General features: G+C 42.0%; 2 protein-coding genes across 6 annotated transcripts in view; both read right to left on the reverse strand.

Annotated features, from left to right (window-relative positions):
- LOC310757551 (uncharacterized protein) overlaps nt 1-6,973 on the reverse strand; it is a 79,961-nt gene extending 72,988 nt beyond the window's left edge. For 2 of the 4 annotated variants that reach the window (XM_083602761.1, XM_083602758.1), the window contains exons 1-2: nt 6,810-6,973; nt 2,726-2,896 (exon numbers count right to left, since the gene is read on the reverse strand). In XM_083602761.1, coding sequence (XP_083458887.1) covers nt 2,726-2,793 — 68 coding nt within the window. In that variant the 5' untranslated portion in view covers nt 2,794-2,896; nt 6,810-6,973. Of the gene's footprint in view, nt 1-2,725; nt 2,897-3,050; nt 3,184-6,804 lie in introns of those variants that run through there. The other 2 variants (XM_083602759.1, XM_083602760.1) reach the window with 2 other exon arrangements.
- A 2,266-nt stretch (nt 6,974-9,239) lies between these two features.
- TXNRD3 (thioredoxin reductase 3) overlaps nt 9,240-15,515 on the reverse strand; it is a 29,320-nt gene continuing 23,044 nt past the window's right edge. For both annotated transcript variants that reach the window (XM_083599949.1, XM_083599950.1), the window contains exons 13-16: nt 14,409-14,516; nt 13,811-13,906; nt 12,170-12,304; nt 9,240-11,677 (exon numbers count right to left, since the gene is read on the reverse strand). In XM_083599949.1, coding sequence (XP_083456075.1) covers nt 11,615-11,677; nt 12,170-12,304; nt 13,811-13,906; nt 14,409-14,516 — 402 coding nt within the window. In that variant the 3' untranslated portion in view covers nt 9,240-11,614. The remainder of the gene's footprint in view (nt 11,678-12,169; nt 12,305-13,810; nt 13,907-14,408; nt 14,517-15,515) is intronic.

Here is a 15,515-nt window from a genome sequence, read left to right on the forward strand (position 1 = left end):
CTTTCAGCCATGATTGCTTATAGGGCAAAGCATGCCTAGAAATATTCTGAAAAAGAAAGAGAAACTACATGAAAATGAATAATAGATGCTATCTAACCTGAGTAGACTAGCAAAGATGTATAGAGCGAAATTGGATTTGTGTTGGAAATGGAAGGAACTTTTTTTTTCAAATGTGGTGGGCATGTAAAAAAGTTAAAGAATATTGGGAAATGATATATAATGAGATGAAAAAAATGTTTAAAACACCTCCCCTCAAAAAAAAAACAACAACAAAAAAAAGAGGCATTCCTGTTAGGAATGGTTTAGACAGAGGTACCCAGTTATCAGAAAAAATTATTTATGTATGTAACAGCAGTGGCTTGGGTCTTGTTAGCCCAAAAATGGAAGGTGAGGGAGGTCGCTATCAAGGAGGATTGGCAACTTAAGATGATAGAATATACAGAGTTAGTAGGTCTAACAAGTAGAATAAGAGAGCAAGAAAAACAGGTATTTAAAGAGGAGTGGAAAATTTTTGCTGAGTATGTAGAAAATAATTGTGTACAGTTGAAAACGCTGGCAGTATTAAGGTAAATTCAACAGTATAATATATTTAAAAGGGATGTAAGATGGGAGAACTGAATTATATGAATATACAAAAATATGCAGGAATGGTGGGCAAATTAAAAGAACCTTGGAAGGGGAGGGAGGGAAGTTGTTGACTGTAATGCAAGATGTTCATTTTGAGATGTAAAACTGAAAATTTAATTAAAATTATTTTTAAAAAATTAAAATGTTCTGTAAAAGAAGTAATATTTTGGGTAATAAATGAAAGAGTTTCTCCCCTGTATATTATTTTGTATGCGCACACTTAATCTAGAAGGGCAAACCATACAAATGCCTGGTTTTGACAGCTTTTGCTCCTTGCTAGATCATGGAATATATTTTCCCCTCACATGTTTAGTCTGACATACTAAAATATACATGAAATTTAGAAAAGTTGGTAGGATAATTACTTCCTTTTTCACAGAGAAGTGTAAAGACCAACAGAAAGATATACAAGCAATTCTACCACAGGGCAAAATATCCCAAATAAAATTAATATAGTACCAGTTTAACTATACATTTAATTCAAAATGGTTTCACAGCTGAAGGGCAATGCAGCTAATCACAAATAACATGATTGTCATGTTTTATTATGAGTTATGGGCTACATTATGGTTCCTCAGAAACTAGGTCAACTTATATCTTGCATCTGTTATGAGTTTGTGGGCGTCAGACTTCTAATCCATATTATCCTAGCAATATAAACCAGGCTAGATTCCTCATGAGGTCATTGCCTGGGGGGTGAGCCATTAAGCGGATAGAGGACAAATAATGGTCCATAGATGGTTAAATGGGAAAAAGCCTGAGTTTTTTTAGGTCAGAGTTTGGGTGGGGAGGTGGGAAGCAGCAAGCAGAAGGTCAGAAAGCAATGTTTGGTTTTTGTTTGAATCCAAGGCTGTGGCTATGGGAGAGACAAGTTCCTATTGGGTGTTGATGCTGTGAACCCCTCCACCATAAGCTCAGGTTGTACATGTGTGTAAATAAACCATATATCATAGAGACACCAAAGTCTCCACTGTGACCTATTTCCAAAAGGAAACATGAACCAATATGAGCACCTGGAACTCCAGGAATCTCATATTGCTCAGAGATTGAAGTGGCGTGCAACACATCTCATATGTTACACATATACAACAGAAGTGATGACTAATGGGGGGGGGGCCCAGATGGAATCTCAAAACGAATGCTGGGTTTACTTTGCTGGCAGTTAGCAATCAGAAAATAGAAGTTAAAGGTTGACACATCAACCATAATATAACTGCAAAATCAGCAACATAGCTTTGGCTTCCAGTAGCCAGCTCTAACAATCGCAAGAATGTTATCTCTCGAGGGTAACTAAAATGCACAACTTGGAACAAAAGACAAGCAGGCACACCAACAAAACACAGCAAACAGTCTGCAGGATCCCAAGCACACGCCTGACTGCAGGAATGCTGGAAAGACTGCCAAGCTATTGCCTTGAGCAGAAGGCAGGAACAGTAACTGAGGTCTCTTCTGGATACAGGCTAGTTAAAAGTTCCTGAAAGCTAAGTACATTCCTGCCATAAGCATTAGAATGCACTAATCCCAGTGAGTCTAGCATGCCAGAAAGTACCCCCCTCCCGCCCACAAACTTCTACAAAACAAACTTCTAAAGTGCCTAGAAAAAAATGCATATTTCTAATTAAGAGGTTTTTCAAAAATAAAGCCTTAATCTGATTTTACTAGAACTTAACATTTTAATTAATTTTTGTTTGCAGGAGCCTACATAAGACATTATGTGATACTTTCAGCATTGGTCTTTCAGCTCTGGGGCGGGGGGCAGGGTATATTTATTGTGATTTCCGGGATTGTTTTAGGGCTCAGTATATGGACATATGAAATAATGAGAAAGGGGGTGCCTTTTATAACATGCTGAGAGGAGTGAAACTTATTGCTGAATACCCACCGTCAGCTTTCACAAATTTACAAATAGCAGAAAAGGCTTAAAGACTTAGAAAATGATCAAGTTAGACTTGGACCCAACCCATTTCTTCTTAGAAATGCGACATGAGGCATATAAGGGTGCATAACTCAAAAAATGTTTTCAAAGTTACATGCAGATAAACCCAAAAGGATAATTTAAAAGTTAATATGTTGAATCTTAATATAGTACCATATTCACCTTTTTTTCTTGGAACCTCTTCGCTTTTGCTTTTTTATAGCACTGGTAATCCCTTGGCCTATATCCATTACCAAAAGCTATTGGCTAGTAGGTGCAGAACAAATAAGACCCTATGCTGATTTCTGGCTGGTACAGAAGATTCACCATACTAGTAACCAATAAAACATTTACCTGAAATTCAAAAACCAAAAACATGAATTAACATAATGAAGTGGAAAATCCCATTTGTAAAAATAGCTTGGATTTTCTGTGCGCATCAAGTTTTTCCATGAACCTAGTTCAATACTAAAAAAAACCCCAGGGTTTTGAAGAATGCACAACCTACCTCCTTATTTATGGAGGTTGCACTGTAGTCTATAGATAATCAACATTTTATAAGAATGGTTCCTGGTGGAAGTCATAAATTGTTAGCAATTATCACTGGCTGTTGTTAAGATAAAATGGAATAGTTCCACGTTTGCTGCAGATGGAAGACATGACACGAATGCGACTTTAAAAGTATATTACCTAATAGTTGCCATCTTGATTCTGGTTCAAGGTGCCGGTTTTCATAGAACCATAGAAAGTTGGAAGGAACCCTGAGGGTCATCTAGTCCAACCCCCTGCAATGCAGGAATCTCAACTAAAGCATCCATGACATCCATCCAACCTCTGCTCAAATATCTCCAATGAAGGAGAGTCTACCACCTTCCAAGGAAGTTGGCTCCAGCCCTTACTGTTAGAAATTTAAAGTTTTAAATTGTTTCTTTCTTCCCCATTCTGCTTGCTTTGTGTCACATTTGATAACTTACACTGAACTCTTCACCCCCATCCCAAGTTTTGCTATCTCACTGCTTGGTTCACCAGCTGGACCTATTGCGTGGACAGGCGGAGTCCTCCAAACCCTGGGCAGCCCCCGTGTGGAATAACGACTCAAGACAATGTGCTATGGGATTAAAATTGGCCACAACTTTATTATGTTTCAGATGTGGATAGACCTTGGCTCAGGCATTGGACGTTTATCCCTCCCAGTCCCCCGCCGGGGATCTGGGGAACATCAGGGTTATCCAGAGTATGTGTGGGGGATGGGCTGGCTCTGGAGAACATAGGTTCAAGCAGAGAGAGCCCGCCCCCATTATGCCGCCATCACAGGGGAGAGCAATGACAACCTCTAGGCATACGGCCAAAGCTTCCCCTCAAAACAACCCCTTTAACGGGGAACCCTGGTATCGCCGCTGCAAAGAGAAGGGGGGGCGTGGGTCACCGCTACACGCCCACCCCCATTTAGGGAAGATAGACTAAAGGATTCCGCCCAAGGCCTGATACCCCCAAAGTTGTAACCTTTTCCTACGGGAAAGGCAAACCTGCCAATGCAGGAGAATTCCTTTCCGGCCCTTCAACAGTGAGCTTGACGTAGCAGCGCCCGCGTACCTGTGGAGAAAAGGTTAACCTGCAAAAGAAGTCTTAACTGAGGCTGGGTAGGGCAGGAGAAGCTCTGGAGCCAACTGACGATTCCCAGGTAAGATCCTCCCCCTATTGTGTGGGCAGGGTGGTCCCTCCCCCTACCTGGCCTGATTACCTTGGCAATGCCTCCCCAGACAGGATTGGGCAACTGGCTGAGGTAGGTGGAGGCCTCCAGGAATCCCACCTGGGGAAGGCGAAGCCAAGCCTGTGCTAATGGTGCCGCATAGGGTCCCAGCGGCTGCGCACAACCATGCAAAGGGCACCCCCCCATTTAATGTGGGGAGCGGTCATTACTCTTCCCTTTGTTTCTGATCTCCTGTTCCTGTTCCTTACTCACCCATGGTCTTCTATCAGCTGCCTTCCCCCCACCCCACTGGTATCCCTGCCCTGCCCTTTTATTTTTGCAGTAGTACCCAGCCCTCACTCCTTCCAATATGGTAACTGCTAACTGTTAATGTAAAGACTGTTAATGTGGAACACAAGGATTAAAGCAATAAAACATAACAAGAAAATAAACCTTTTTTTGAAGGCAGGTAGTCAATATAAGTAATATTAAAAAAAAACAAAAAACAGCAGGATCAGGCCCTTATGGCACCTGAAGATGCGGCTTTATTCTCCAAGGACACTTTACCCCCCAGTTTGGCTTGTACTGACTTTCTAAAACCCATATTTATCATAATATAATAACTGCCTAGTTTCTTTTTGTTGCTGATATCCACTTACCACGGAATCTGCATTTTTCATCAAATGATGGAGATAGAGAAGAGCTGGAATGTACTACGTTATTAATTGTGTCAAGAAGAAGAAAGCCCCCCCCTGCCTCATTCTAGAACTATGGATCATTTGGTAGCACAGACTGGAGGTACATTCAAGACAAAAAAGAAAAGTAGTCCGTCTTCCCACAATACATAGTTAACTAATAGGCTTTGCTGCTACAATATGTGTTGATGGCTACTAGATCTCTGATTATATTTAAAAGGCTTTATGTAGCCAGGTCCTGAAAAGATAGGTGTACCAACTGCTATTAGCTATCATTGCTAAATGGAAACTCCATGTTCAAAGGCAGCGCACTGCTTGAGTAACAATTGCTGAGGGAAGGGTGCGTGCCTTCATTGCCTGCTTGAAGAATTCCTAGAAGCACTTGGCTGGCTCTGTTGTGGTCTCAAGATACTGGACTAGAGGAGCCTTTGGTCAGATCCAGAACAGCTCTTCAGATGAACAAAAGGCAACTTCTTCCAGAAACAGTGGTCATGTACACACTCCCATTTACTCTGCATCCACGGTGTCCTCACCACTGGTTTGGGAAGCGGTGTACCCACAACGTTAGTCACAGTAATATCTATCCTGCCATTTCTTAGGAAATACTGTGTTCTGATGTGTTCTTCCCCAAACCAGTTCTGATCTGAATTGAGAAATAAATAAACAAACCTGGCTACATTTTAGACCAGTAGCGTGTGTGTGTGTGTGTGTGTGTTTATATTTATAGCCAATGCTACCTTTACTGTAACAAATACAAAGTATGTGCAATGGAAATAATCCTCTATTTAACCCTGCCTGGGTCCCGTCCCCCCGCTTCTTCCACCATTTCTCTACTTCTGCTGCTGTTGCCTTCCTTCTTCTTAGCCCCGTGGGACAGAGAACCTCTCACACACACCCTTTGCAAAGCACCATGTGCACAGATGATACTACAGAAAGAACAAGAAGAAGCCAGTGGCCCTTGCTGGACCAAAGGCAGCACAATAAGATATGTTAGGTGATGCCACGGTTCCCAGTACATCAGTTGTACTTCTACCTACTATTAGTAAATTTGGGGCAGAAGGTGGGTAGGGGCAGTGCCAGGCACCAGGTGCCTCGCTCACCATTCCTCCATCCTGGAATCCAGGGCAGAGCAGGATTAACCATTAAGCAAAATAAGCATGTGTTTAGGGCATCAAAGGAAAGGGGGCACCACAGCAATTTTCCACTGCTAGATTTTTAACATTAATGGTCACAAATTGCTGAGCATTCATTTTCTCAGTTGAGGTACATTAAAAATCTCAACAGAACAACAACACAACAAGGCAGGCTGCATAGGAGCCAATTCCTAGGGGCCGAGGGGTCTTCAGCCCACCCCCATAAAATATTTGAGGGCACTGGGTCCCACCAAAGCTGATGGGTATTGCCATTTAAATGACATAATGTGCACTGCATTATGCGGTTGATTATGCAGGGAAGGGCTTACTTGCGCCCCCTATTTTATTCAAGTTGGCACCCCTACCAGGCTGTATGCCTTGTCTCTATTAAGTATAGAATGGAATGTAACATTAGTTTTGAAGATCTTATCAAGGACTTTGCAATTAGAAAAGTGGGGAGGATTCCTCCCCCCAAATACAAGTAAAATGGAAGTACACAAAAATAAGGATTCTGTTCCATCTTACTGTAGGTTTCACTTCATTTCGTTTCATTTTATGGTTTACTGTTGTTTATATTTTGAACTAGATGCATATATAATATGGGAACACCCAAACCTTCCAAGTATTTGGGTTCTCTCAAGGTCTTAATCCTGCCCTGCTTCGAGGGGGGAATTGCGAAATGAGAAGGGAGGGCTGTGTGGAAGAGAAGAGTCGGAAGATGCTGAGGGAATGGGGCGGGGGGACCTTGCCTTGCCTCCTGCTGGCCGAAAGGCTTCCTCTCCTGCTCCCACTTCGGTGTGACCAGCCCCTAGCCGCCTGGCGCCGCCCTTCCCGAGGGAAACCCTCTCACACCGCGGCCCTGGGGATGGCAAGGAGGGAATGGCAACCGCCCGCGCGCCCCCTTCACCTGCGGAACCCGCCCGAACCTTCCAGGAGCGTGGGCGGCCAAGGAGCGCGCGCCCACTTCCCCCACCGGCGGCTTTCTTGCTGCGCGCCGCCTAGAAGCAGCCAGGGCCTAAGACGGTGCCCGAGGCAGGCCGCGCCTGGATGCTTATGCTCTGCCCTTCCCACCCAAGGCCGAGGTGAAGCCGCTGGAAAGGGCGGCGGGGCTTCGCCTCTCTGAAAGCTGCCTGGAGGCCGAGGCTCTCCTCAGGCGCGCGCGCGCGCTTCTCCTGCTGCAGGCACGCGAAGGGCGGGCAGGTGTGCCGGTTCCCAGCGGGGCGGGTAGCGCAACCTGGTCCTCCCGTGAAAGGCCTGTTCAGAGGCGAGGAAGGAAACGCAGCAAGGAAATCCATCTCCTCTCCAGGGCAAAGCCTGAACGCCGGGGAGACTTGACCAGAACATGAGACTAGCCTGCTGGATCAGGCCAATGGGCCATCCTGTTTTCACAGTGGCCCTAGAATTGTAAGGGACCCTGCGGGTCATCTAGTGCAACCCCTGGTCTGCTATTGATACAGTGCTTCCCACTTCACTAATGCTAATGCTTCATGTTCCCAGAGGGCAACCTGGTACCCTTGTTTTGGACTACAACTCCCATCAACCCTGTGTGCTGGTCTGGGATGATGGGAGTTATCCCAAACGTCTAGAGGGCATCAGGTTGGCCTCTTCACCTATTCCTCTGGAAGTTGAGCCAACGCAGACATGGTTTTCTACACTGGACCATTCTCTTGCCCACATTGCTCAGCTTACCATCTAGTCCAGGCACCCCCAAACTTGGCCCTCCAGCTGTTTTGGGACTACAACTCCCATCATCCCTAGCTAAGAGGACCAGTGGTCAGGGCTGATGGGAATCATAGTCCTCAAACAGCTGGAGAGCTGAGTTTGGGGGTGCCTGATAGTCCGATGAAGAGTTTTAGGTGACGAGAAGATGTGTGCATTACTTTGTCATTTTGGTTGGCTGAAGAAAGCTGTTGCCTTAATACGGACTTCAGAATTTCCCATGGGCCAACACAGCTTCATTTACAATGTTATGTTAACATGGGAATAGAATCATATGCTTACCCAACTTGGCCTGTCATGGTAAGGGACTAACATCATTTGCAGAGTTATGGTTATGCAACCAAATCATTGTGCATGCAGGGGAACTTTCAAGAGTCCAATGGAACTTTCTCTTTCTCCCCCACCCTACACTGCCCCAATTCTGCTCCAGAGTGGGGTGGGGGGACCCAGAACAGATGGGGGTGGGGCATATAGGGTAGAAGGGCAAGTTCTTTTGTGCTAGTGCAATGATTTAGTTATTCTGGATGTGCAATGATTAGTTGATACACCAAATTTAGCTGGCATAAAATCATAAAGTTGGAAGGGACCAACACCCCTGCAATGCAGGAATCTTTTGCCTAACTTGGGGTTCAAACCCACATCCTGAGATTAAGTCTCACAGTCTACCAACTGAGCTGTCCTGAAATTACATGTTACGAGAAGCTTGAAATACTTTGACAACTACTATTGGTATGAGCTTATGTATTTAATCTAAAATTTGATCATGCCTTCCCGTAATTGTGTTATCAGGAACAAAATCCTTGGGAGTTTCACAACACTTTCCAAGATAGAACTAATTGCCCAACACTTGTCGACAGAGCTGGTCCAATAAAAATAGACAAGAGCCTTGGCCAAAGATCTGTAATGCTCCACACCTTCAGGAAGTCAATCCTGTGTTTTCCTGCAGCATTTAAACTACAGCTGAAAATGTAGAACACTTTTCAGCTAACAAAACTTGGCTAAAACATAAACCAAAATCATGTAAGGTCTCAGCCTTTCTTTTACTGATGTTCTCAGAGATGGAAACTGAAAAAAACCTAGCTAAATGTAATTATCAACACGGTCCTGTACTCTGCTTCTTGTTATTGATCTGAATTACTGTAGAATGCATAAAAGTAAGAGGCAGGCTCTATAAAGGCTTCTTTAGTGTTTTGAAGTAGCTGTGACTTCTGTCCCCCCCCCCCAGTTGTCAATGTGTTTCTTTTTAACCCTTGTGAAGAGAGGATCATTGCTCAACCAAAGAACTGGCACAAGAAATATGAAGGAAACGCACACCCAATGCAGTGTTCACCTGTCAGGTCACATATTACACAAGTGTTTATATTGATGAACTGAGTATTTTGTTTGGAAAGCAGTGACTGACAGGTTTCCTACAAGTTCATATGTGACTGCTGTCATGTGGAGAGCATGGCTACTGTACCCTTCAATTTTCTTTATTTTTTACAATTTGTAATATTATACTTTTCAGGATACAAATCCTTCCAAGGTGGCATACAAATTAACATTACAATTTTATAAACACACACAAAATATGAACATACAAGAAGGTCACGGGGCAGTTGGTACTAGAAAGACTCTGCAGCACGGGACAGTCCAGCTGGCACAGGCTCAGAGTGGGTCTTGGCCTGCATCCCTCTGTTGCAATCCTTCCCACAGGGCAAATTTGTGTGTGTTTGTGTGTGCGCGCATGTATACATGAAGTGTGTGCCACACTACAAAATTTGCTTTGCCTTAGTGTGCAGTTTTTTTCCTTTGTGCGTATACGCTTGTGAAGAAGCCCCAAGGAGAACTAGCCTAATGAATAACATGGAAGGTTATGGAATCAGAAGAGCATATTAGCATTCAGTCAACTTACAGAAAAAGTTTGCCCATGTTTATCCCTGCTTATGACAAAAAAAAGAAGAAGTTTAAAATCACTGATAAGTGGTGCATAAGCAGGGAGAAAGGCGGAAATTTAAATTGCATTGATACTTTGATTTTAATTTGGAATTATTCACATGCTGCCAATATTTTCAGTGTAATGACATCGTCTTCTTCCTGCTAAATCTGTTTTGAATCACATCTGCTATCCAGCAGTTGCCTCCAGTAAGGCATGTAAAACTTCTGATGCCTGATGTTGCTATTAATATTCCCTTTGTGAGCAACAGACTTTTGTTTTAAAATATTTTTTACATCTTGGTAAAACAGTTGTAGCTCACTGACTCAGCAGGCACCTCCTCCTCCTTTTACATTAGCAGACAGCTGGAGCATCCTTAAGTTAAGAGGGACAGCAATAGCAAATTTTACACTTAGAATTTCTGTGCATTTGAAAATCTGAGGGCTTCAAGTTTCTGTATTTAAAATATTTCCAACACCACTATTAAAGCACCCTTTTAAAACATTAGGTTTTGTGCCATTTTCCCCACCCACCATACTCAGTGCCCCAGTAAGAGAAAAGACAATGATAGCCATTAAGGCTAGACTGCTCATACTGTTGGACGATGCTTTTTTATGATTGGTGGGGCATGGGGAAGTAACATGCCCATCCCATAAACTTTTCTGGGTCTCCAAATGTTGAGTCGTAAGAGATATTTCTCTTTGAAAAGAGGTGAGTTTTCCTCAGGAATGAGACAGTGCCCAACACATTACATTGCTCATTTACTGAACTTTAAATTCATGATACACCATAAATAGATAAAAAAAACCTGTTCATATGATAATGAACAGATAATGAAATAATGCATTTCAGAAGATACTTTTTAATCACAGAATAAACTAAACTCAAGCATACATTCCTCAAAGTAAGTAGGGAATGCCAATGGGGCTTCAGTTTTTCACTGTACTGGAATTTTTATAAAGCACAATAAACCAGTGTTTATTGCTATGACACAGTTCAAGCTAATTGCCTGCATACAAGTAATCTAGACCAAATGCATTCCATTTTATGGCTGAAACAATGCACTTATTGCATAAAAAGGGAACATATTAATATTACCATGAAACAATTTTGACTCTACTTGAAAAAAAAATTCTGAGTAGTCAAATACGGGGTTAAAATCAGGGGTAAAGTTATTAAGGAAAACTAGAGAAACTCCCCCCCCCCAAAAAAAAAATTTTGTAAGCGATAATTTTGTGACATAGGATGACTACTTTCTCTGGTGACCAAGTACCTATTGATAAAATAATCAAGTCATCCCATTATGTGTCCTGTGAGCTATGATGCATATGGGGACATAACACATTAACTTCGTAAACTCGCTCGCCAACTTACGACCGTGTAAACAGGGATATTTATAGACATTGCAAACATATCTCACCATTCAGGTTAACAATTAACAAAATGCACTACTGACCCATCAAGGTCAATAGCTGTTGCTAGCCAATGTTATTAACTATACATTCACTCTGCCTGTTGCATTTGTACAAAAGCCCTGAAATTAATAGAATTAAACTTCACTTGGATGATTCAGAAGTTCCTCTGGAAGGAATCTCTACTGACTGGACAAATAGGTTTTCCCAACTTTGCATAGAAGTCATCAGCCATGACTCGCCTCCAGATGGGGTTCAGAGCCAAAGCTTCAAAAATACACAAAAGTGCAATCTCTAAGCAAGTCAGGATTAAGTTTACCCCCTGCTGTTTTGCCATTTCCTGCAGACACCACCACCTGCCATTGAAGTTTTAGAAAATCAATGTCTGTGGTAGCAAAATACAGCATTCAGATATTCATTTACCTGTGTATATCTGAATGCTTCCTAAAATCTTCAACATAGGTAAGTGGGACCAACAGGAAACAGTTTAAAACAGCAGGGTTTAACCTCAGCAGCCACTCTGAGTGATATCTTGCCCCGAAGCCTTTGTAATATCCATTGTAGTAAACACCTGAAAGAGAGGGAAAAAATTCACAAATTATTTTTTAAATACTATTCAGAAATCCACATTCCATTCAACACCATTCCTGCTGCAACTGTGTAATTGGACTAAAAGCCCAACACAGAATTCTCTTACTGTGAGCGTCAACCCCCAATGTGTAAGAAAAAGTAGCAGTGATTCTTTAAGCACAAAAACTTATAAACTTGCTTTCAACGACTTGTTTTAAAGAGTAATGTTCAGTGTCATGCCTCCTTGGCAGTGTTTATCTCAGGACCCCCAAGAGAGAGAAAAAGGTAAATACTGTAAGTCTCTAGAGAAGAATCACAAGGGAGTGGGGAGAAAAAAGAAAACGTGTTGCAACAAAGAGATGTAACAGGACAAGGAGTGGTTGTTTGTTTAAAGATAGGAGATCCTTAAGAGATAAGTTATTGTAGAGAGGAAAATAAGTTCAAAATGCCACTAACGTATGTTATAAGATGAGAGTGGTACTGAAACTCTTACCTCTGCACAAGTTGGATGTATACCAATTGTATCATTAAGTAATTCCTTTGTGAGACCACATTTCATTGCTGCTCCGAAGCCTTGTGTAATTTCCCCTGCATTAGGTCCAAGAACATGAAATCCTATCACACGGTTCTTCAATTAAAAGGGGGGAGGAGGGAGAAGAGAGAGGTAAGTTGTCCCAGTTAGTATTTTCCCTTAAATTGTAGGCAGCTGCTTATTTGCTAGTTGTTCTGCCTACTTCTGGTATACCATTTGCAAAAAACAACAACACTGCAATCTGAATATTGAATTAGTTTCCAATATTTCAACATGAATAGAGACGGCAATCAATTTTACCATACCAGACACTACCTTAGTATGTTACACCAATTGAGAACAGGAAAAAATACAAAGTGAGATGCTTAGAACAGCTATTAAAAGTACTTAAACTGAACTATTAGTATCTATTCATTTCTAAACCACAAGCTCATATAAAAATGTATTCACTCACTGTACAAATAAATGAGAATAAAGGTAACCACTGATACATCACATTAATGAGAAGTTGGGCAGAAACCAATGAAAAGGGTTAGTTCTATTGTTCACCACATGGAAGGAATATGGAACAGGTCTAACCCCAACAAGCTGGTTGGAATTAATAGGAAGGGTGGTTTTCATCCTTCCTATAATTAGTTTGATGACTTAGCTCCACTAATGAAGGTTACGCATGGTAAAAACAGAAGACAAGAATACATTTTCTCACACTACTTTAAGAAATCCATTTCAGAAGAGCAGTAGCATCTTTCATAAAGCTTTGCCCAGATTCCTGCTTCCAGTGTGATACAGTGAGTTTTGACCTCATGCATGAAGACAGTTTTGCTTTACAGACCCAAACTTAAATACACATAGAACTATGCAAGCTTACCTTTAAAATACACTATGAATTTATGTTATTTGAAAGTGTGTCACTACACCAGTGACAGCCCGTGGGCTGCCCTCCATATACTCTGGAATACCTGTAAGTCCCATCAACCCCATCCATTCAGGGATTGAATGTTTAGGGAATGTTGTGGAGTTGTAACCCACAACATCTGGAGAGCACTACATTGGCTACTCTAGTCTAGACAACAGGGTTGTGGTTACAAGCCAGTTAGGATGAGACAACTTCATTAGCTGTCCCAAGTTGTGCACCACTAGGGTATTTTCAGCTGGGCACTTCCAAGAAGCTGAGCTGCTTTGTGGCTTCAATAAGCAGCAGCTAAATAAAGCCAGGGAATTAGAAGCCGCAAGTTGCTTTTAGTGCAGTTTTAAAATAGAACAGATAAATTAAGCTACAGTACACTTGGAGGAGGGCTGTAGGTCAGTGTGGCACAGCATTTGCTTACAGCAGGTCCCAAATTCAATTTCTTGCATTTTCAGGTATGGCTAGGGCAGTCTCTTGCTTGAAAATCTGGACGGCCACTGCCAGTCAGTGTAGATAATACTGAACTGGATGGATTTATGGTCTGACTCGCTATAGGGAAACTCTCTGTTCCCACATTTTAGCACCCTGGGCAGAACAATCCACACAACTTTGAAGTGGATGTCCCCTGGCTTTCTTTATATTTTGGATAATATGAACATGCAAGAAAACAAAAGTTTTTAGAGCAGAATACGTACATTGTCAAGCTTATTGCAGATTACTTTTCCATAGCAAGTGTTGTTGTCTCTATTGGGTATTGTCCATTCAAGTGGCCAGAACAGCGCGTGATACACCTGGAAAAGAAAATTAGGCTTTTAAAGTTTGTTTTCCCTTTAATGACTTTGTATTGCACTTTTAATAATATCCCTTGCACTTTTACAATATCTCTAAAGTGGTGTGTGCACGCATCTCAGGAACCTACACCCTCGGGATGAAAAAGAAAGGGAAGCTGCTATCCCTATCCTTGCAAAAAGGAAAAGGAAGAAAGCATGTCGGAGAATTTCCCCACCCCCCACATTTATGCTGTCAGGGAAAATGCCTGTGTGTATGAGTGAACCTTAACAGAGGGCTAGGGACTACCCTTCCACCAGTAAAAACACTGAGCTAGGGAAACAGGGCTGTGAGGACACAGTTGCTCAAATTCTATGGAGATTTCTACAGGAAGGAGAATATATCAGGTCAGCTACTGTTCCTACAAAAATAAACTAGATTATGAGGCACAGTATGATTGCACATATATTAATACCCCGAAGAGCACCCATATTTAATTGCAAAGTTTTAAGATTTCAGTCTCACATCTAAATTGTCTTGTCCAAGTTGTTCAATGGCTCGTTCTTCCGATAATCCACAACAGCCATATTCCAGAGGTGTAAACACAGTAGTTGGTACGTTGATGTAGTCACACTAAAATTGAAAGCATACACTATGACTCACACATAAAAGCAATTGGGATGAAAACGCAACAACCATCCTATAAAACTTGCACTGGCCACAGTACAAACAGTAGCTTATACTCTTGCAGCAAAAGCAGCAGCCCAAGCTTAACACTTAAAGCAGGGCATAGATACTGGTCTGTACAGTCATACCTTGGTTTTCGAACAGCTTAGTTCATGAACAACTCGGAACTTGAACATCACAAACCAGGCAGTAGGTGTTCCAGTTTGCGAACTATGCCTTGGAAGTCGAACATCCAGCGTTTCTTCCACGTCTTCCGATTGGCTGTAGGATGCTCCTGCAGCCAATCGGAAACCGCGCCTTGGTTTCTGAACATTTCAGAAGTCGAGCAGACTTCCAGAATGCATTCTGTTCAAAAACCAAGGTACGACTGTATATGTTTCCAAGCTCACCCCACCCCATCAACCTTCAGGATGCTTCAATATGATGCAGACACTAGCCCTGTCCTTTTGATTATTTGCTTTGATTATTTGACTTCTATACCACTTAATATATTTAAAATATCTTTAAGCGGTATACAGAAAACTGAAGCACCAACAGACAACTTAAACAAAATATTAGAAAAATACAGTGTTACATATACAAATGTTACAGTAATACAAAGTTACCAATATATAAAAAGCAGTATCAATTCATTTTCCTTCTGACACACCCTCCATCTCAGTCTCCGGATTCTCACACAGGGTCCAACAAGCTCTCAGCTCACCCACAAAAGTTTCACAATGAGAAGAGTTCCTTGGAAACTCTTCCAAAGTTCAATTCATGTAAAAGTCTGTGTAGTACTTCCGAATTTTGTTAGGAGCATAAGATAGTCACCATGCAATCACAACTCAACTTAGAGACTAAGTGGCATATAAATAAATACAAAAAATGGCTGTGGCTATACCAGGAGTTGGACGGGATCAGTGCCTTCCACCGAGATTCATAAGTCCAATGCTATTAGCAACT

The sequence above is a fragment of the Podarcis filfolensis genome (genome assembly GCF_964270895.1).
Source record: "Podarcis filfolensis genome assembly, chromosome: 2".
In the NCBI taxonomy this organism is placed as follows: domain Eukaryota; kingdom Metazoa; phylum Chordata; class Lepidosauria; order Squamata; family Lacertidae; genus Podarcis; species Podarcis filfolensis.